Raw genomic sequence first — 21,001 nt, forward strand, 5'->3', positions numbered from 1 at the left:
GTCTAATAGATCTCCCCTTGTGTGACGTAGAGTGAGCATACTTTTTATAAAGTAATCCCTTCAGATTTCTGAAGATGTCTTTAGTTTTCTTAGTACTAAAAAACCTCTTTACTGAAACATGCACAAAATGGGCCATATTCTCAGATGCAATCGCTGGGCTTCGAAAATTAATTCACAAATTAGATATTTATTTTTCATTTTAATGTTCTCTAGAATCTGGTACAGCCCTCCTATTGAAAATGTTTAAAAAAAAAAAACAGAAAGCGATGAAGATCTGCTGCCATAGTTACCATAATTGCGTGCGTTTACAAAAAATAAACGCAACACTCCTGTGAACCCAGTTTGCTGTATGTTTCATGCAAGTGGGTCAGGTTCCCCAGCGGTATTCGGTCTTCTTAGTACAGCTAGTGCCAGTGTTGTCCATCTTCCCTTTCTTGTCATTTACTTTAGTCTGGTGTCTGGTTGTGCCAAGTCGTTTAGTGTGTTTTGGACGTGTGTTCTTTCCCATGAAATACGGCCAACTGAAATACAATGTTTATACCGTGTGTCTTTTTTATTTCAGATTCCAGGTACCTCCTTGCTCCCTGAGGTAGCGCCCAAGGATAAGGGGAAGATATGTATGGTGATTGATTTGGATGAAACGCTAGTTCATAGTTCTTTTAAGGTAAGGAGTGTTTCAGGTTAAAATTGGAACATATGGGGGGGGCTGACTTACTCACTGGAGGGTGCAACATCTGGTGCAACGTGGTAGCCAATTGCCTTCTAACTTCAGCTTGTTCAATTTTATTACAGGTACCTATATAATGCCATTAATTTCCATGTCTATATTGTACATTCACATCAGTCCCTTGCCCTCAAAGAGCTTACAATCAAAGGTCCATAACACACATTGATATATACATATACTAGGGCCAATTTAGACACATAACCTACCAGCATGTATTTGGAGTGTGTGAGAAAACCAGAGTACCCGGAGGAAACCCACACAGGCACAGGGAGAACATGCAAATGCCAGGCAGGTAGTGTTGTGGTTGGGATTCGAACTGGCGACCCCAGTGCTGCCAGGTGGGAGTGCAAACCACATAGCCACTGTTCACTTAAAGTGGATGTAAACCCACTCTCATCCTTTCTAAACTACTGCCATAGTGCTGATCTATAAGGATATACATGCCTCCTGCATGTATCCTTACCTGTCAAATGTCTCCCCTCTGTCTGTTATGAGACCTGAAAAACTGCAGATTCTGTGGGTGGATCTGTTGTCTGGAGCTCGGTGGGTGGAGTCGTGATGTCAGTATAATTCCCGCCCTTCTCTACACTCCTTTTGTCAACATACATTTTTTCCTGTGTATTTCTTACACTGAGTTCTGCTATGATCACTAACATCCAGTCAAAATCCAAAAAAATAACCACATGACTTCAGAAAAGGAGTAGGGGTGGGAATTTAAAAAATAATGCCTGTCTGAAGCTAGTGGATTAGATATGTAAATAACCTGTCACTCACAGCAAGGGGGCGGAACGGACCAAGGTTTTTCTCTGTAAGTCTGTTTTATTTCACTGAACAATAAAAGAGGATTGCTCAGAGCTGGATTGACTCTGTGGCAAGACTGGGCACAGATGATAGGAAATCGTATACTGTACATTGTGACATAAAAAAAATAATAATTATAATTCGGGTTTACATCCACTTTAAGCTTTGACAAAAAAATGGAAGCTGATTGGTTTCTTTGCAGAGCTGTACCAGATTCTGCACTCTCCAGTTTTAGTAAATAAACCTCAGAATGTCAAACGCTTGTAGTGGCAGCTGATTGTTACGGGTTACTGCATGCTTTTCTAGTTTGGTAACGCAATCTAATCTGGCGCAAATTTGACATTGGTGGCATAAATCTAATGCCAACAAAGATGATTAGAGATTAGTTTGGGCATCTTCCGAATTCCTACTTTTATGTACTCCAGTGCAGCTAATTGGAACGGACAATGGCTCATTGAAGTAAACAAGAGCAAGTATTGGGGTTGGAGATGAGATTGGGGATACCCAAGCTTGTCTCTAGCACTCACCTCCTACTGTGCGACGCTAGTCACAAAATATCCTACAGGCCAGCTGCAAACCTCAGACCACCAAATGGTCGAATTAATAGGCCAGCTTTATTTTATGAAGTGCATTTAAATCTAAAGCATAAATAAAGCAAACATTTGTATTTATTTATTTTTTTGACAGAGTGGAGAGGGATTAAAACACCTGTGAGGTTTTTATTGCTGTCTGTGTCTCCATTTGGGCGATTCACCCTCTCTATTTGTCATGTTGACCGTTATTTAACCACTTGCTTACTGGGCACATAAACCCCCTTCGTTCCCAGGCGAAATTTCAGCTTCCAGCACTGCGTCGCTTTAACTGACAATTGCGCGGTCGTGCGACGTGGCTCCCAAACAAAATTGGCATCCTTTTTTCCCCACAAATAGAGCTTTCTTTTGGTGGTATTTGATCACCTCTGCGGTTTTTATTTTTTGCGCTATAAACAAAAAAAGAGCAACAATTTAAAAAATATATATATATTTTTTTACTTGTTGCTATAATAAATATCCCAATTTTTTTTATAAAAAAACGATTTTTTTTCTCAGTTAAGGCCGATACGTATTTTTCGACGTATTTTTGAAAAAAAAAAATCACAATAAGCGACTGGTTTGCGCAAAAGTTATAGCGCCTACAAAATGGGGAACAGAATTATTATTTTTTTTTTACTAGTAATGGCGGCGATCTGCGATTTTTATTGGGACTGGGATATTGCGGCGGACGTATCGGACACTTTTGACACAAATTTGGCGCCATTCACATTTATACAGCGATCAGTGCTATAAAAATGCACTAATTACTGTATAAATGTGACTGGCAGGGAAGGGGTTAACACTAGGGGGTGAGGAAGGGGTTAACTGTGTATCCTGGGTGTGTTCTAACTGTGTGGGGGGAGGGGGGTGACTGGGGGAGGGGACCGATGCTGTGTCTCTATGTACAAGAGACACAGATCAGTCTCCTCTCCTCTGACAGCACATGGAGCTCTGTGTTTATACACAGAGCTCCACGTCCCTGCTGTCACCTGCCGTGTCACCGACGATCGCGTGTACCCGGCAGACATCGCGGCCGCCAGGTACACGCATCGGGTCTTCGACGATGCGCCGGGACAGTTTTTACCCGCCGGGTAATGCACATAAAAGGCCGTGTTTAAACGGCCACTTGGCACTTGAGAGCCGCGCTGCGGACGTATTTTGTCTATAGCGCGGATCTCAAGTGGTTAAAGTAAAAAATCTTCCAATTAGGACACTAGTTTTGGCAGGGTTCGACAAACCCTAGGCGCCAAGTCGCAATTCGACTAGAATTAGCGACCTGACGCCTGGGGTATCCTGTGTCTCCATGCGCCCCCCGCGTGATCGTGTCGGGCCGGCCAGTAATTGAGGCCACAGCTTTGCTGCCTTCTGCAGGCCAATGCTTCCGTCTGTGATCTGGTGCCATTTTGTGGTGGCTGTTGGTATGACAAGAAGAAAACCAGCAATGCTAATGGTGCTTCCTGCCTGTTTTACTGCCCGCCCATCTCCTTCCCAAAGTGGAGAAGAGAAGGAAGTGTTTGCAGCCGTCATCTGGCGCCTTTTGCCTAATGGTGAGTGTGGGGTGGCTGGTTTAAATAGCTTCATATAGCCGCTTTTTTTTTTTTTTTTGTAATGGCTTTTATTTTTAAGTAATAGTAACTTCTAGCAAAAATGTTTTGCTTGGAACCCCCAAACATTACATATTTATTTTCTAACACCCTATAGAATAAAATGGCGGTCATTGTAATACTTTCTGTCACACCATATTTGCGCAGCGGTTATACAAGCGCACTTTTTTTGGAAAAAATACACTTTTTTTAATTAAAAAATAAGACAACAGTAACGTTAGCCCAATATTTTTTTTATATTGTGAAAGATTATGTTACGCCGAGTAATACGCGTCGGGACGGGGTGCTTTCCTGGCTCCTAGATTCTAAGCAAATTTGTCAAGCCCTGAGTTTTGGTGACAGCCAGGGATTCCCCCACTTTGGAGGAAGGAAGTGAAGAGAAATCTCTCCAATGGTATACAGATGGCAAAAAAAAAAACCTTATCCAAAAGGGAAAACAAAGTCTGCTTTAATGCCCTGATTGTGATGTCACTCTGTACAACTGTGAGTTAGTTTAAACTGACAGTTTTTCTAATAAATGTGTTTGCATTTCTGTGTTCAGTTATTTAAAATGTTTTTACTGATACATTTTGTACATTTTGAGTTATGTTTTAGAAGTGTACGCTAGCATAAACTGCAAATCATTTGTTATTAATTTAGAATTATAGAATGTATGATGATGCTGCATTGTGTAGTACACGGCAGTCCTGTACAGGAATCTGTTACCTTCTGTATGCATTGACTGTGGCTATAAAAAGTCTGTTAAAATGTTAGGTTTAAAAAAGAGACAAAGATAAATAATTTCACAACTTTTTCCACCTTTTTAATGTGACCTATAAACTGTTCAACTCGGTTGAAAAACAAACCGAAATCTTTATGACCCCTTTCACACTGAGGGAGTATTGCAGGCGCTATAGTATTAAAAATAGCGCCTGTAATCTGCCCTCAAACGGCTGCTCCATTGCTCGAGGGCTTTCACAGCATTGCGCCAGCAGGACGGTAAAAACAGTCCTGCTAGCCGCATCTTTTGGAGCGGTGTGTTTACCGCTCCTCCACAGATGCTGCCTATTAAAATCAATGGGACAGCGTGGCTATACCGCCCGCAATGCACTGCACTAGCCTTTCTCGGCCGCTAGCGGCGGTGGAAAAAATTGCAGCGTTTTACCGCCAACGTTATGGGCAGCTCAGTGTGAAAGGGGTCTTAGGTGGAGTGAATAAAAAAACTAAAATACTATGGTTGCAAAAGTTTGCACACCCTCTTATAACTGGGGATGTAGCTGTGTTCAGAATTAAGCAATCACATTCAGCCCACAACACAAGTTCTATCCACTGTATAGTGATTTTAATTGCTGGGTTATCACCTAGTGTAAAATGCTCCTGAGTCTTTATTTTAAATGTAATGTTTCTTGTTCTGTTTATTGTTTTAGCCCATCAGCAATGCAGATTTCGTAGTACCAGTAGAGATTGAGGGGACCACTCATCAGGTAAGAGGACTCGGTTTTCTTTAAAAAACAAATGTATATATAAAAAAAACAAATGCTTTTGTTTCAGATCAGAGTGGAAAGACATGGCTTCTACCTGGTTCAAGTAATCCAGGATAGGCTGTTTCCTCACCGCGCGGCCTACTCTTGATTACTTGTTTCAGGAAGCAGCTCCTAATTCATCTGAGCTCCACCTTCCCGCTGGTTGCAATCATTTAGGCATCGCTCCAAGGAGAAGAATGGAATAGCTGAAGATGTGTTGTAAGATGCCATGTTGTAATGTATGTTTTAGATGTTTTGTGCATAAGGAAACTTTATTTTAAAGGAATTGACCAGGACAGAAACACAGGGGTAGCTAATACTGATGTAACAGGGTCTGCTGCAACCCAATGTAATTTAAAGCAGGCCAATTATGTACCTTTAGAATTGTCATTTACACTGCACCAGTAAAGCAATAGGGAATGCTGACACACCTCCAATCCCCGTCTACAGAAGCCATTTAAGAGTGCAAGTTCTGGGGCTGTCATGGTTATCCTGGCTTTTCTATGTAGTGAGTTCCAGACCTGAAGTAAGCGTGTACTTTTTTATAGGTGTCCTGATGCCTAATGTGCTCATGTGTGTTTCTGGTCACTGACTCACCCAAGTAGTTAAGTCAGGATGGCAGTTCTGGCACAAAACATGATTAAGCACCAATTTATATTGCGAAACGTGTCAGACGTTTTACTCTCCTGTAGTGTGCTGTGACTTGTAGTGCATTTTTCCTTTTTTAAATAAAGACAACCAAGGTTTTTTGGAGTGCGGCTGTCCATATTTTCTTTTTCCATTTGTTGCCTTGTGCATTGCCAGCACCCTTGATCTCCTGAGACTACACTGATCATCCTAACACAATCCACCTGGAGCTGTAACTTTCTTTTTTTCACTGGCACAAAATAAGTCAGCAATAGTAGCACTTACCTTTCTTTCCACAAAACTTTTAAAAACAAATTTCTATGTTTCCAATGTCCCTTGATGGGCCCCCTCCGATTCCCCCAATTTATGAGACAGAAATGTCATTAACTGACACCAGCTCCTAGTAGCCGATATCTTTCATCTCTAATATATTTTACAGATATGAGCAGCGGTATGCTAAGGTATGTTATCTAAAATCTTCTCCCACAGGACAAGAGACTAACAAGATACAGAAGTCTTATAGTGTGATATGTTGTGTGATCACTCAACTGTTTATTACGATATACTGTTTTGTTCTACCTAAGAGGCCCCTCTGTATCTTTTACCCACTTCAGGTATATGTTCTGAAAAGGCCTTATGTTGATGAGTTTCTGGAAAGAATGGGTCAGCTCTACGAGTGTGTGCTATTTACTGCTAGTCTTGCCAAGGTAAGGAAGAAGCAAGCTTTGTCCTTTTTTTTTTTTTTTTTTTTTTTTTTCTCCTCCTTTCTTCGCCCCTGTCCATTTTGTAGGCCATTCTTAGAGGCATCTTCTGCTTTATGTTGGGGAAAAGGCCAAGTTCACTTTTTGAAAAAAAATAAATGCACATTTTTTTGCAGGTAAAAAAATGTACAATTATAATACAAAAAGCAGATTGCGGGTGCAATGTCCTGCTCCTGCAGACTCTCATGATAGCTGTCTGTCTGTACCTCTGATACGAGTAATAGCGGGTGCTGAGAAAAATTGAGCTAGGAAGCTCTAAGGCTGGCTTCACACTGAAGCATCAGCCGCGGTGACGGTATAGCCGTGCTATTTGTAGCGCGGCTATACCATCGTGTTTACCGCGATATTCGGGCGCTAGTGGTGAGGTTTTAACCCCCGCTAGCGGCCAAAAAAGGGTTAATACCGCCCGCGTTGCGGCGGTATTACAGCGGTATTACCGCGCTTTCCCATTGATTTCAATGGGAAGGCGTGGTATAGGAGCGGTGAACACACCGCTCCTATACCGCGGTAAAGATGCGGCTAGCAGGACTTTTGGAGCGTTCCTGCTAGCGCATCGCTTCAATGTGAAAGCCTTCGGGCTTTCACATTGAAGAGTACTGGGCATGATTTTTCATGCGGTATAGCAGTGCTATTTTTAGCGCCGTAACGCATGAAAAACGTCCTAATGTGAAAGGGGCCTTACTGCCACACTATTCTACATATTCCGCTAGGACAGGGGTGTCAAACTGGCGGTCCTCCAGCTGTTGCAGAACTAAACGTCCCATCATGCCTCTGCCTTTGGTCGTCATGCTTGTAACTGTCAGGCCCCGTACACACGAGAGGATCGATCCGCTGAAATTGATCCGCGGATCGGTTTCAGCGGATAGATCCGCTGGTGTGTACGATCCGGCGGATATTTATCCGCGGATATATTTCGGGCCGACCGATTTCCAGCGGATAAAAATTTCTTAGCATGCTAAGAAATCTATCCGCTGGAATCGGCTCCAGCGGATCGATCCGGTGGTCTGTGCAGACTCACCAAATCGATCCATCCGAACCCATCCCTCGCATGCGTCGTAATGATTTGACGCATGCGTGGAATTCCTTATATGACAGCGTCGCGCACGTCGCCGCGTCATCATCGCGGCGACGGCGCAACACGTCATCGCGATGGGAATTCGGCGCGGATTTCGATCCCATGGTATGTACACTCCATCGGATCAAAATCCTCAGAGGATTTATCCGCGGAAACAGTCCGGAGGACCGTATCCGCGGATAAATCCTCTCGTGTGTACCCGGCATCAGCCTTGCAATGCCTCATGGGACTTGTAGTTTGGCAACAGCTGGATGCCCACAATTTGACACCTCTGCCCTAAGAAGTCGATGTCCTGCAGCTTCTTAAGTCCCTGCAAATAACATTCTTTCGACTGCTGGTGTAACCAATCATTTGCAGCATTAGTTGCCTCCGGAACAATCCCAAATCGTTTTTTGAGGAAACGTTCACAGGAAACGGTGCATGACATGGTGCGTACAGAGCCCCGTACGGCCTAGCTGTTTTCAAATTGTCACAGCGGGTGTGGAGAGAAGATCCTCCATCCACTGTCACAATGAGGGTTAGATCTGGTGGAGAAGGTGCAGATATTGGACAATGTTACACCCTAAAAACAATAGGAACATGTAGCATGTTCTGAAGGTGAACTTTTTTTAGTTTTTTAAATGGTGTACACTAGCCAGAGGGGAAATATAAATTCACTTGTATGAAATAGTCATACTGATCGGAGAGTTTTGTGAACTGGCTTTTTTTCTGCTGAAAATAAGAAATACATGCACCCAACCTATGATTGAATAATGAAGGACTGCAACAGACTGACAAACTCCTTTTTCCCTATTCTCGCCTTCTGTTAGCATGTTCTTCGTGAGCACATGAATATTGTTGATCAGCCTGTTGCTACCCCTTTATCAGTCTGAATTATGCTGTACATGGGTATTACAAGAGGCTGATACAAAGTAAAGTTCTTACACTAGCTGCAATAATAATTGCAATATACCTATTTTGTTTATTAATGAGAAGAAAAAACATTAATTTATGTATTTGTTAGGTCTGCTTGGAGTTCAGGTTTAAGCAAGCCTTAAAATCTCCTGGAATATTCTCCCCATTTTATTTGCTGCCACACAGTACTAATGGTGTGAGCAGTTATACGCGTGGGGTAAAGTATTAATGGGCTTCTGTTTTTTGTGGTGAAGAGTAACTTGTATGCTTTCCACCTTTTACAGAAGCTGTACATGGAAAAAAAAAATCTCCTGGAATATTCAAATGTTTACGTTGTACTTTTTTGTCTGCCCTTGTCAGATGCTTAAAGCTGAACTCTGGGCTAAAAGGATATTGGGGCATGCATTATATAGGTACCATTAATGACATGAGTCTCATTTGTGGGTCCTGCTTCATTCCTGAAAACTGTTATGCCCCATACACACAATCGATTTTCCCGTCGGGAAAAAGTTGGATGGTTTTTCCAACGGAAATTCCGCTCAAGCCTGCCATGCATACACACGGTCACACAATAGTTCGGTGAACTTTTGACTGCCAAGAATGCGGTGACGTAAAAGACTACGACGAGCTCAGAAAATTAAGTTCTATGCATGCGTCGGAATTTGTACACTTGATAGGAAATTCCGATCGGATTTTTTTTCCTGACGAGAAAATGGAGAACCTGCTCTCTATCTTTTTCCAGCAGTTTTTCTGTCGGAAAAAGTCTGATGGAGCATACAGACGGTCGGGATTCCCAACCAAAAGCTCTCCTCTGACTCTTTCCAATGGGAAAACTGATCGTGCACACCCTGACAGTGATGGAGGCACTGATTTTTCCATCTGTGAAACTTAGGCCCCGTACACACGGTCGGACCGAACCGATGAGAACGAACCGAAGTTCAGTTTCATCGGACCAAACCGACCGTGTGTATAGGCCATTGGTCTGTTTTCCTTCGGTCCAAAATTTTAAAACTTGCTTCAAAACCGAACCGATGGACCGCTGCCCAATCGGACCAAACCGATGGTTAGTACAGAAAAGCATCGGTTCAAAACCTGTGCATGCTCAGAATCAAGTCGACGCATGCTTGGAAGCATTGAACTTCGTTTTATTCAGCACGTCGTGTGTTTGACGTCACCGCGTTCTGACCCGATCGGATTTTGGACTGACGGTGTATACACATATCAGGCCGTACGGCCACTTCAGAGGTGAACCGATGAAAACGGTCCGACGGACCAGTCTCATCGGTTTGGTTCGACCGTGTGTACAAGGCCTAACAATCAAAGCTGGAGCATAACGATAACAGTAAGTTGCTTGCGCTGCAGCCTCCTCCATTCTTAAAACACCCTATATTCTTTTCTGTGATTGAACAAGGGGCACATGAATATCATGATGGCTGGTTTACATTAAAAATGGGCTATGACAGTTAATGTTGGCTAAAGCTACCTGAGCTACATGTGGCCAAGTTGTTCATGAATCCCCAAAAACTCAGACTAATTGTCTGGTTTTGTAAATGCAAGTAATGGGACCCTACCAGTGTAAAGGAAGACTGAAATGTGACTTGTACAAAATATCTAGGTATTCAAGGATAAGTTCACCTATTTTTTCACAATATTTAGGGTGTAACATGTTAAGCACCTGACCCCTTTCCCCCGGTCCCCCCCTCCCATCTTGTGACGACAAGAAGCAGAGAATGGAATTGCTTGGCCGTATTGTAGGGTTGTCCATTACACCTGTGATCTGCTGATAATGGGTGCATTGCTTTACAGGCTTCTAACACCATTACCTACAGCAGATTTCTTGTACCACCATTAGTGTCAGAAGTGGTAGGTAATGTCTTAATATCTAACTCTCCTCTATAGTATGCTGATCCAGTGACAGACCTTTTGGACAGAGAAGGGGTCTTCAGTTGCCGGCTCTTCAGGGAAGCTTGTGTCTTCCACCAGGGTTGCTATGTCAAAGACTTGAGTCGTCTAGGAAGAGACCTGAAGAAAACCATTATCTTGGACAATTCTCCAGCATCGTACATCTTTCATCCAGAAAATGCAGTAAGTGCCAATACCAGTGCTTATGCTTACTCTTACTTTTCCATAAAGCAACTCATTCTCTATTTAATTGCACCTCGGAGCAGGTACATGCAGTTTTTTCACGTCATTAATAATGCAGTTAATGTATCTTGCTAATTGTCCCAGTTACCTATCTGCTGAGCCATCTAATCAAAAACAATGAGGAGGAGAGGCTTTCTAATGTGAAAACGATTTTTATGGTTTCCTTTGCATCTGCATTAGAATTATGCAGCCTGAAAAGACACAAGAATTTAGACCAGGGGTCTCCAAACTACGGCCCTCCGGTTGTTCAGGAACTACAATTCCCATCATGCCTAGTTATGTCAGAGTTTTCCATTGCCTCGTGGGATGTGTAGTTCCGCAACAGCTGAAGGGCCGTAGTTTGGAGATCCCTGATTTAGACTATCATTTGGTTCCCATGTTCTCCAGGATAGAGTTGTAAAGGAACATACATTTCTTGAGATCTTGTAACTGAATGAAAGAGTTGGCCAGCTGGATTTTAACAGATATGGCTACACACACATATGGCCAAGTCTGTACCAAACCTACAGTGAAGGAAATGGAAGTTTTACAAAGACCACTCATAGTTGTGAATCCAAACAGTACGGTATACATTTGAGTTGTGTGATGTTTTAAACCTTTTTATGGAGGTGCAAAAACTTGTTCTTCCAAGACTTGAAATGTCAACATTTTCATGAATCCTGTCATGTTGGGAAAGCCACTTAAAATAGGTGCCTGTTGTGTCTTTTTTACTTTTTATTTTTTATCCCTTGGGGGTGACGCAGCATCTAACCTTTCACAGAATAAACTTTCCTGCATATCCAGCTCTACAGTTGGCAGACAGTTTGAGTAGACAAGCATTTATGTTGCTTCTTGGAAGAGGAATCATTGTTGGATCCTATAAAAGCCGTACTTTATATCTCCGCTAAATTGCTGCTATTATAAAATGGAACACTCAGTCTGTATCCAGACTATTGATTTTCTTACTTTGTATCTATTTCATTCTTTCCTTTTAATTTTGAATGCACTCGTTTTCAACCGAATTGTCAGCATTGCAGATGCAGAGGTTTTCCACTTTCAAATAACAGGTCATTTAGGAGAGCAACATTCTGATTTTCCAAGCATTGCCTTTGTAATTATTCCAATAGTATTGCTGACAGATTGTATTAATGGGCTGGTTGCTTGGAAACCATTAACAATACCAGATGTCGAGAGATATATAGAGCATTGATTAAAAGTTCTTTCTGCTTCATAAATATTGGTGCATTTCATGTTCTCTCCAGTGGAAGAAGATAGGTTTGTTTTACCACAGCTGCCAAGCTTGTTAAATTACTCTTCTACAGGTGTCTGTGATACAAGCTATTGCATTGTTTTTCTGCTGTCTGATTATTGAATAATAGCAATCGTAAAAGACTCACGTTTCAAAAGATTTCTACTTAATTTTGAGAATTTGTTTTTGTCATTTGAAACGCTTTCAGGTATTCTCCCGATAATTGTCATTGTAGTGCAACTTACCGACGACTGCCTCTACTTTTTTTTTTTTTGTGCATTCGCAATTGATGAGTGCGATTGTAAACAAGTAGTAGCGGCAGCCAGTCACAGAACATTAAATGGTTCTGAAAGGTGTCCAAACTAACAATACAGCTAACTGCAGGTGCATTTTGGAACCAGAACATACTTCTAAATGAGCTCAGAAATAACTTGGAGGTTCTTCAGTCTGAAAAATAAAATAAAAGTCAGCAGCTACAAATACTGGGGTGAGCATGGGTTCAGAAGGGGGAAGGGAGCACCTTGTGACCAAAAGAATCCCCAAATGTCTGCAACGTCCAGGGATTAACTCCGCTATAGGGTGTCAAATGGTCCAAAAAAATTATCTGACAAAATCCTAAGGGGAATAGTGAGTTAAAGCGGAGGTTCACCCTCCAAATCAACCTTCCAGCATCCTTAACCTACATCAAATGTAAGAATCATAGCGTTGTCCAATTTTTTTGTTAATGGTCCGTTACCTGTATTTAGATGTGCTTCCTGGTTTCTATCCCAGCGGGGAGTGGGCGTTTCGCTACTTTCCCCGACGGCGCTGTGCATTGTGGGCGCTGTTTGCTATGTTCTGTTGCAGTGACGTGTAGGCCAATCAGATCACAGCAACCAAACTCTCTGCGCGTGTAGTCTCGCGCTAGCTGTGCTGTCATGTGACGCGGGAAGCGCGTCATGTGATGAGGGCGGATACATATTCGCCATAGTAAACAAAGGATCGCCATTACAGCCCTGGACTAGTGTTACATCACAGCGGGGCGTGTCCTTTTCAGGACACTGCCCGCCGTTGTGATGGCAACTGTGCAGTGTTGACGGCATGACTCGCCGTCAACACTGCGCATGCGCGGGATTTCGCGGTGAATGCTGGGACATCAGCATTCACCGAATCCCGGAAGAAATGCAGGAGGGCTTCAAGGTGCCCTCAATGAAGATGGCAATGTCCATCACTAGTTTTTATAAAATATCCTTTACTACAAAACAGCGATCGTGGCGGCTAAAAGATCGGCAATAGTAAGTCAAGAACTGTTTATTTGAATAGCAGCAGAGTAGTGTTAAAAAAAAAAAACGATTCCCAGCAGAACCACCGCTTTAAGCCAGTCATACGTGGTTCGCAATTCGGCCACTTCAGCAGGGACCAGACTAATTTCAATCCAAGTATGTGCAGAGAGATTGTACAGAAGTTGATTTTCCAGTTGACTTTTGTACAACCACCATATTTTTCTGCTTTATCAGCGCCATAGGCTTTAGCCGTCAGTGCTGATCAGTGTATTCTGATGGCGAGGAAGTCTCCCCACTGTCAGAATACAATGGCTCAGCAGGGAGTTTCCTCGATCCACATCAAGTGTGTGGATCGGGAAATTTAGTCATTGAGTCAAAATAACTCATCTATGAGCTGCCTTATTTACAGGTCCTAAACTTTTTACACACTTTTCATTGAATCGCCTAGTATGGCTGCCATTTTTTTCTTTACTCGGATACCAAGTTATTTTATTCTTGACTTGGGCTATGGTAGGTTGAGTGGACCACCAAACGTTTGCTTGTGTGGGTTTAGCCGCTGTAAGGATAAAACTGTCACATTTTTTGGGTGTTTTGTGCAAGCTTCAACCCATAAATTAAGAAGGGTCTTGTGTATATTTTTGCAAATTCCCTTGCCTAATATAGTGCATAACAATTAATAGACATTGGTCTAAAAAACATTTAGATTTTGGACCATCCCACCATATATGTTTGAGGGTAGCCAGAGTAAGAGAAAGTAAAGAAGTTTGTATATTAAGGAGTAAAGGCCAGCAATGGCAGCCTTCATAATTCCTAACTGCACATTTGCCTAACTTGCCAACTGTCTGTAAAACGTGTGGAAGTCTTCATGCCAAGATGGCGGATTACAATTGTGTTAAATGAAAATAAAACCATTTCTAACATTCTAATTGGTTCTCCTCTGTTTTTGTTTTTCAGGTGCCTGTGCAGTCTTGGTTCGATGATATGGGGGACACAGAGCTTTTAAGCCTCATCCCAATCTTCGAGGAGCTCAGTGACACCGAGGACATTTATACCAGTCTTGGCCAACTGAGGGCTCCTTGAGTTTTCTCCTGTTGCCTTGAGTTTTTTTCAGGGGACATTTTTATATCTTTTTAATATTCTTTTATTTTTATTTTTCTGTTTAATCTCTCACACGCAGTGCCTTTGGCCTTGGAGGACAAGGAACAAAAGTGGATATTGATATTGGGGCCTTTTCCAAGCAAGCTGCGTACAGTTCACACTCCTTATGGCCTGCGTGCTTAGTGGCACGTTGGTGGTGAATGCAGGGATCTATACATGCCATTACCTTGGTGCACTAGTAGGAGAAAGTGTCCTTTTTAAATGGTACCATGTACCTCCCTTTTCTAGTTCTGTACTGCTGTTTAGTTTTCATATCTTTAATCAAACTGTACAAAGGAAGGCTACAATACTGAGAAGTTACAGGATCCATGTCGGTACTTTAAACAGCCTGAAGCTGAACCCAAGCCAAAACCTGTATTTACACATAAAAAAATGCAGCCTGTCTAATACTTCATTGCTTAAAATATTTACTTTCATTAATGCTGCACAGAGCTTGTAAGCGCCAAACTTTTGGCACTGAAACCTACCATCCTGCTGGGAGTGCTGAGATCGCTGCAGATCTCTCGGCATTCCCAACATTCACAAAACCTCTTGCGTTCTTTTCAGGGTGCTCTGAGTGGAGGAGGGGAGATTGTGAATGGAGGGAGCAACCCGCAATGACCTCTGTACTCCCAGTGGAGACCGTAAGCTTACATTTCTGTGGGAGGGTTAATAAAAGTAAAGTTAAACAATGAAGCAGCAGCCAGATATGGTTAAAGACTGCATTAAGAGCCTTTTTATTTTAAATTTTCAGATTTGTCAACATAGGTTTGGCTAGAGTTCAGCTTTAATAACTTGATACATCCAGGAGTTCAGGGACCTAAATGGGAAGTAGAAGCCCAAGTAATGTTGGCACACCGGGGGGTAACAAGATGGGTGAAAATAAGCTTTAGCTCATCATTCTGTAATGTGTTTTGTTACAGGCATGTTAAAAGTTCAAGAGTACCTGTTGCTTTTATAGAAAGTCATTTTGTAGCCTGAACAAAAGTGGTGAGGATGCAGCCTGTCTGTTTACAAGTAAAATCAGAGGTTTTGACTTTATCATTGTATATTAACTGGCAGTATCTGTATTATAGCTGCACTGATAATGCTGTTCTGAAAGCCATTTTTACTTTTGTATCCAACTTTTCTTTTATTTTTATTTTTTACCATAATTCTTAATAGGACAGCAGAAAAATGAGCAATGACTAAAAGCAATACAGGGAGAACTTTGCTGTCGATTATATACTATTGAGTGTTTATTGGCCAGCCAGTACCCTTCAGGTGCTTACTGTACAGAGTGTTCCCCTCTCATGTTAATTGTGCATCATGTCTGGTGACCGCAGGAATGATCGAAAATGAGTACAGTAACTGCGTGGGTGACTGAAGTAACACACATTTAACAGTCGCCTTCCACCAAAACCATTCTGCTAAATTTTATTAATCCTTTGCAATTAGTTTGTATCCCTACCCTTAAATATTGATTCTGCCAGCAAAATTTTTCAGTTTTTGTTCAAGTGACCGATTCTGCAATATTTAACTTTTTACGGTGAGATGATAGGCCTTTTTAGGTTTGCGTCATCCCAAGCACAAAGACTAGCTAGTGTTTCAGAGTAACCCACGCGAGGTACACATCTGAAATGATTGGGCCAGGAACAGACAGCAGCTTTGATTTATTTCGATTTGGATTATTTTTTTACACTGGATGCATCCATGGTAGAAAGTGCCTAGTTGATAATGGTATTGATACATGTTGCTGTTACCCCAATGTCATACAGATATAGCAGTTAACAGTTGTGTCATTGAAAAAAATGAAAGAGATGGAAAAGGGCTCACTTAATCACTGGTAAACGTCATATGCCCTTGTGTAGCAGTATCCCTTTTTATTACCTTTTATTTATACTAAATAAATAGAATGATTTAATTAGTTCAAACATGTAAAAACCAAAGGGATTTTTAACGTTAAGCTGCTTTGAGATTTTTTATATATATATGGATATATAAAGTTCACTATGCTGTTTTGATAGTAGACTTGAAGCAAAGATAATTGTCCACTGACTCCTATGAGAATCCAAATAGCTTTACACTGAGGTCAGTATTGAATTTTTGTATTTTACAAACTGTGGAGAGTGGTTGGTGCTTACCAGATTAAATCAGTCGCTGACATACACTACATAGGCAGTGCCTTATACTCGCAATGTTTGGTATCATTTTAAAGTTGGAATATTGGCTTTACTGGTTTGTGCCGGTATCACTGAGCAGTGGAGATCATGCTACATGATGAACCATGCACACATCTCAGCTGGTCCAATTTCCTCAAGACTTTAGCACTTCTCTGAACTGGAAAGGGTATGGTATGTTTTTATAGTTCTTGTACTTGGGCATGGTAGTTGGGGGTTGGTTTCTAAAGGTTTTTCCAGACTAAATTATATTTTGACCATGATGTTTGATGTAGGTATAACATATACCCTGTGTTAAAGACACTTGTCACAAAACAAATATGTGGGCTGCTGTTACTGACCTACTTGTGAAAAGGTTGGTTGCTTGGCTGTCTGGCATCGGAACTTGAGTCATTAGCACAGAACAAGTATGTAGCAATTGGCGTTGGACTTAGCAGGTTTAGGTCATTGATTCAGAAAGTATTACAGTCTTAGAGATTAATATGCCATCCAAACAGCATTTACAGAGGACAACATGGTAGCCAAAGTATCTCCCTTTAGGAGATGTCCTATAAGATGAGATGCTCAGCTCCACCAAAGCAGTCTTATCACAGACTTGCATACACCAAACAGTCCTATAATGGCACTAAAAGAGGCTTTTATACTTCATGAACAGGAAGTTGCAGGGTAAAGAACCTCCTTACAAGTAAGGGGTGGTCAAATTTTAGTTTAGCCTGCAAAACCCCCTTAAACCTGTGTTGACTTTAATATAACTAAATTATTTTTCTGTAGAGGTAGAGACACCACAAGGTTCCAGAACATACGTTTAGTTTTACATGATGACCCACACTGGATACCAAGAGATTCTGCTAAAATGCCTAATTAATGCCCAACTTTCTGGTTGTGGATGCAGAGACACTCCACCTTCTCCCCCAGAGTCCACTGCCTGAACAACCTATTGGCATTCCTGTGTATGGTTTTATTTAGAAGGAGGCATGTAAAATGAATGGTATTAACCGGTGAAGAGCTTCTACCATGTAGTGCCTTTTTGGCTTCTTAGAAACACATTTAAAAGCTTAAAAATTAAAACTTGAGGGCAGGCTGTATTTACTTCTGATAATTGCCTTCTCCTCCATTTTGTACCATAAAGGGTAGCCCTCATTTCCTGACCTGTCTTCTACTGTTTTTCCATTTACAGGGTAGAGTAGGACTGTTACTAATTGGACCTCAGGGGAATCTCACACACAGATAACGAAAAGAATGGCATGACCATTGCTGTATCAGCCATTTCTTGTACACTTTAGAGATGTCAATGCTGCACATAAGTCAGGCAGAACATGTACATTCCTCCGTGTGTGTGGCTTTCTGTGGTGGCTGGATGTGTGCTTGGGATCTGACCTTCCTCTCTGAGGGTCTGTGACAAGTATTAGGTTTTATTCTTTTTAGAACAATCAGCTGTTGGAGTGACTTTCAGCACATTGCTGTAATTAAGTTTCTACCGGACTGGATGGACTGATCATCAAACTATGTAAACCCTTTAAAAGAGCATGTAATAAAATCTATTTTTATGCCCTATTTGTGCATTTACTTCGTTTTTTTCATTACAGTTGTTAACGTTACATTTTGTCACCATATTTAAAGGCCATTTCCACATACAACCAGTATTTTAATGTGTGTTGACTTCCAAGACCGAGCTGGGGATAGCTGTGAGACATCTTCCACAATCAAGATGCATCGTTATTTTAAGGCTCACACCATCCTGCATATTAGCAACTATTTTGCAGATAAGGCTTTGAAAAATGCAAATGTATACAACTAGTAATTGTACGTTTGTACACAACCCTTTTTGTATACCAAAGGAAAACTGGACTGCTTACATAGGCTCTCACATTAACCAATTTATATCCAATCAGGCAAGTCCCTGCAGTGTATAGTTGTTAGTAATTTAAATGGTGTGTAGCCAGCCATACTGTCATTTGGGCTGAACATACAAATTTTACTGTCTGCACAACTGTGTGGGCAGCTAGCCAGTATAATACTGCATAGTGCTTTAGTGTTCGCTCCTCACTTCTTCCTTTTATGATAACAGATATGCAAGTCTAAGACTGGAGGAACATCCAGTAGCCCACCACAAGGTATAATGGTAATGTAACAAAGATGACAGCCCGTTGCTTACATTACAAATGATCAGACGTGTAACGCTTGTAATTTCCAGCCCCATAGCATTAAACTTCTCTGTTTTACTTTTAAAGGGGTTGTAAAGGTACAATTTTTTTTTTTCCTAAAAAAATTGCTTCCTTTACCTTAGTGCAGTCCTCCTTCACTTACCTCATCCTTCGATTTTGCTTTTAAATGTCCTTATTTCTTCTGAGAAATCCTCACTTCCTGTTCTTCTGTCTGTAACTCCACACAGTCATGCAAGGCTTTCTCCCTGGTGTGCAGTGTCGTGCTTGCCCCCTCCCTTGGACTACAGGGGAGCAAAAACTAACAGTCCCACATAACCAAACTTGCAGCGGCAGCTCGAAGAACTGCTTAAGGCCCCTACAACCAAAGCTGATATTGGCCAAGGCCTGAACATTCATCTGGTAAAATTTAACGAATGCATGAACAGAAAACGCTCACTGAGAAATGAGGGATGACAAAAATAGAATTGGTATTTCCAATGAAAGCAATGGCTAAGAAATACACCCACAGGAGAGTCAGTTTGTATAGTGACTGAACTGATTTTTGTTAAGTGAAATTTTGAGAAAATGGTCTTGCCTCAAAGGAGGCTACAATCAGGCCCAGAACTCTCATGAGATGTGTCTAGGATGAGGCCCAAATACCCTACACGATGAGTTGATTTCACAGCTGACTTCTGAAGGTTCGGGATCTAACCAAACCTTTTTAAAGTGTTTAAAGATTTTTATTTATGTTTTACAAAAATAACAAGCGTGTTATACTTAACTGCTCTGTGCAAGGGTTTCGCACAGAGCAGCCCCGATCCTCCTCTTCTGGGGTGATCCTGGCTCCTCCCCTTCATCAGATCCCACGGAAAGCCGATTGTGAATGTCCCTTTTGTGCTGATGAGAACTTGTCTGAAGAGAAGATTTAGACACTAAAGTCTGGTACACACCACTATTTTTTTTTTTCAACCCGAGGGTTGAAGGAAAAAAACTTACAGCTCAGGTTGTATGTTAGTACTGTGCTATTGTGTTCTGACAGGGGTCTGACCCCCCCCCCCCCCCCCCGCCAGAACACTTTGGTCAGCTTTCTTAGTCATTGACTGAGAGGGAGAATCTGTTTTCGGTCATAACTCTTCGACAGAAGCCGGTATACAAGGGCTGATTGTTGGCAGGTTTCTATTTAACTGCCTGATGTCTTTCGACATTTGACCTGTGTGTACTAGGCTTTAGAGGCCAGATGTTTGCGGTTGAATTGAACACCTGGCTTGGGACTGGTCTTGAAGGTTAAGGCCTCGTACACACGACCAGTTTTCCTCTCTGGAAAAAAAAAACAACGTTTTTCCCGACACGATTCCTCTCCAGCCTGCCTTGCATACAGACGTTCATGCCAAATCCCGCCCGACCTGCAGCGGCAACTTGAAGAACTGTTTAAGGCCCCTACAACCAAAGCTGATATTGGCCAAGGCCTGAACATTCCTCTGGTAAAAAAGAGAGCTGTTTCTAATTTTTTTTCTTGTTGGGAAAACTGCTATGGAGCATACACACGGCTGGTTTTCCCGACAAAAAAGCAATCATGGCAGTTCTCCCGTTGGGAAAACCGGTCATGTGTACTAGGCATGAGAGTAATGAATGGAACTCTTGGCCTCTGAGGGGGAAAGGGGTCTTTCCAATAAGACGAATAATGTAGTCTAATCCATCAACGAATAGTGTACAGGATTAGTAAGGATAGTAGCCGATCCCTTTGACATCTTTTTTAGTGCATTCCTCTAGGTTTTGGTATGCAGGTTGCATAGCAGGACCTGCTAGCAAAACTACTTTAGAAAGGGTTTCCAAAGGTTTATTAATGAGATTCTTAGATACTAGTGTCTACTCAACAGGTATGGCCAGTGTTTTGTTTAGAAGGGAAATTACCAGATACAAAGTGGGAGCAACCCACCTTTTGAAAAAGGTATTAGTCTGTTATGCATTTAGGAGGAGTGAATAGATTTCTAGTCACTGTACAGAATAAAGTAAGTAGTGTGTAACGGAAAAGTTGTGATAATCACGGAACTTTACCAGAATCCCAGATTAGTGACGGCACGAGTAGAATCTACAGGGTAAGAAAGTTTGAAGAGGGTGATGGCGCTGTCTAAATATCCCCTAAATATGCAGAGATATTAAAAAGTCTCACACAGTGGGTCAGCAGGCTAGATTGCTTGCTAATATTGTGGTATTAAGTTTTCCCAGGGTGGTATGAGCAGTGGTGTCTAACTAGGAGACCTGTGAGTACACCTGCCCCTAATATTCCAAGTAAATGTGCTGAAGGTACTAGCAAATGGGTGTCCTGAGTGCCAACACCGTAATTTGTGTTAAACCACAATGTG

General features: G+C 41.8%; 1 protein-coding gene across 1 annotated transcript in view; it reads left to right on the forward strand.

The window, feature by feature from the left end:
- CTDSP2 (CTD small phosphatase 2) overlaps window positions 1–18,048 on the forward strand; it is a 63,577-nt gene extending 45,529 nt beyond the window's left edge. Inside the window, exons 4-8 of the mRNA XM_040340858.1 lie at window positions 563–664; window positions 5,111–5,167; window positions 6,448–6,540; window positions 10,463–10,648; window positions 14,153–18,048. Of these exons, the coding sequence (XP_040196792.1) occupies window positions 563–664; window positions 5,111–5,167; window positions 6,448–6,540; window positions 10,463–10,648; window positions 14,153–14,278 (564 nt within the window). The 3' untranslated portion in view covers window positions 14,279–18,048. The remainder of the gene's footprint in view (window positions 1–562; window positions 665–5,110; window positions 5,168–6,447; window positions 6,541–10,462; window positions 10,649–14,152) is intronic.
- The last annotated feature ends 2,953 nt before the right edge of the window (window positions 18,049–21,001 follow it).

The sequence above is a fragment of the Rana temporaria genome, chromosome 2 (assembly GCF_905171775.1).
Source record: "Rana temporaria chromosome 2, aRanTem1.1, whole genome shotgun sequence".
Taxonomy (NCBI): domain Eukaryota; kingdom Metazoa; phylum Chordata; class Amphibia; order Anura; family Ranidae; genus Rana; species Rana temporaria.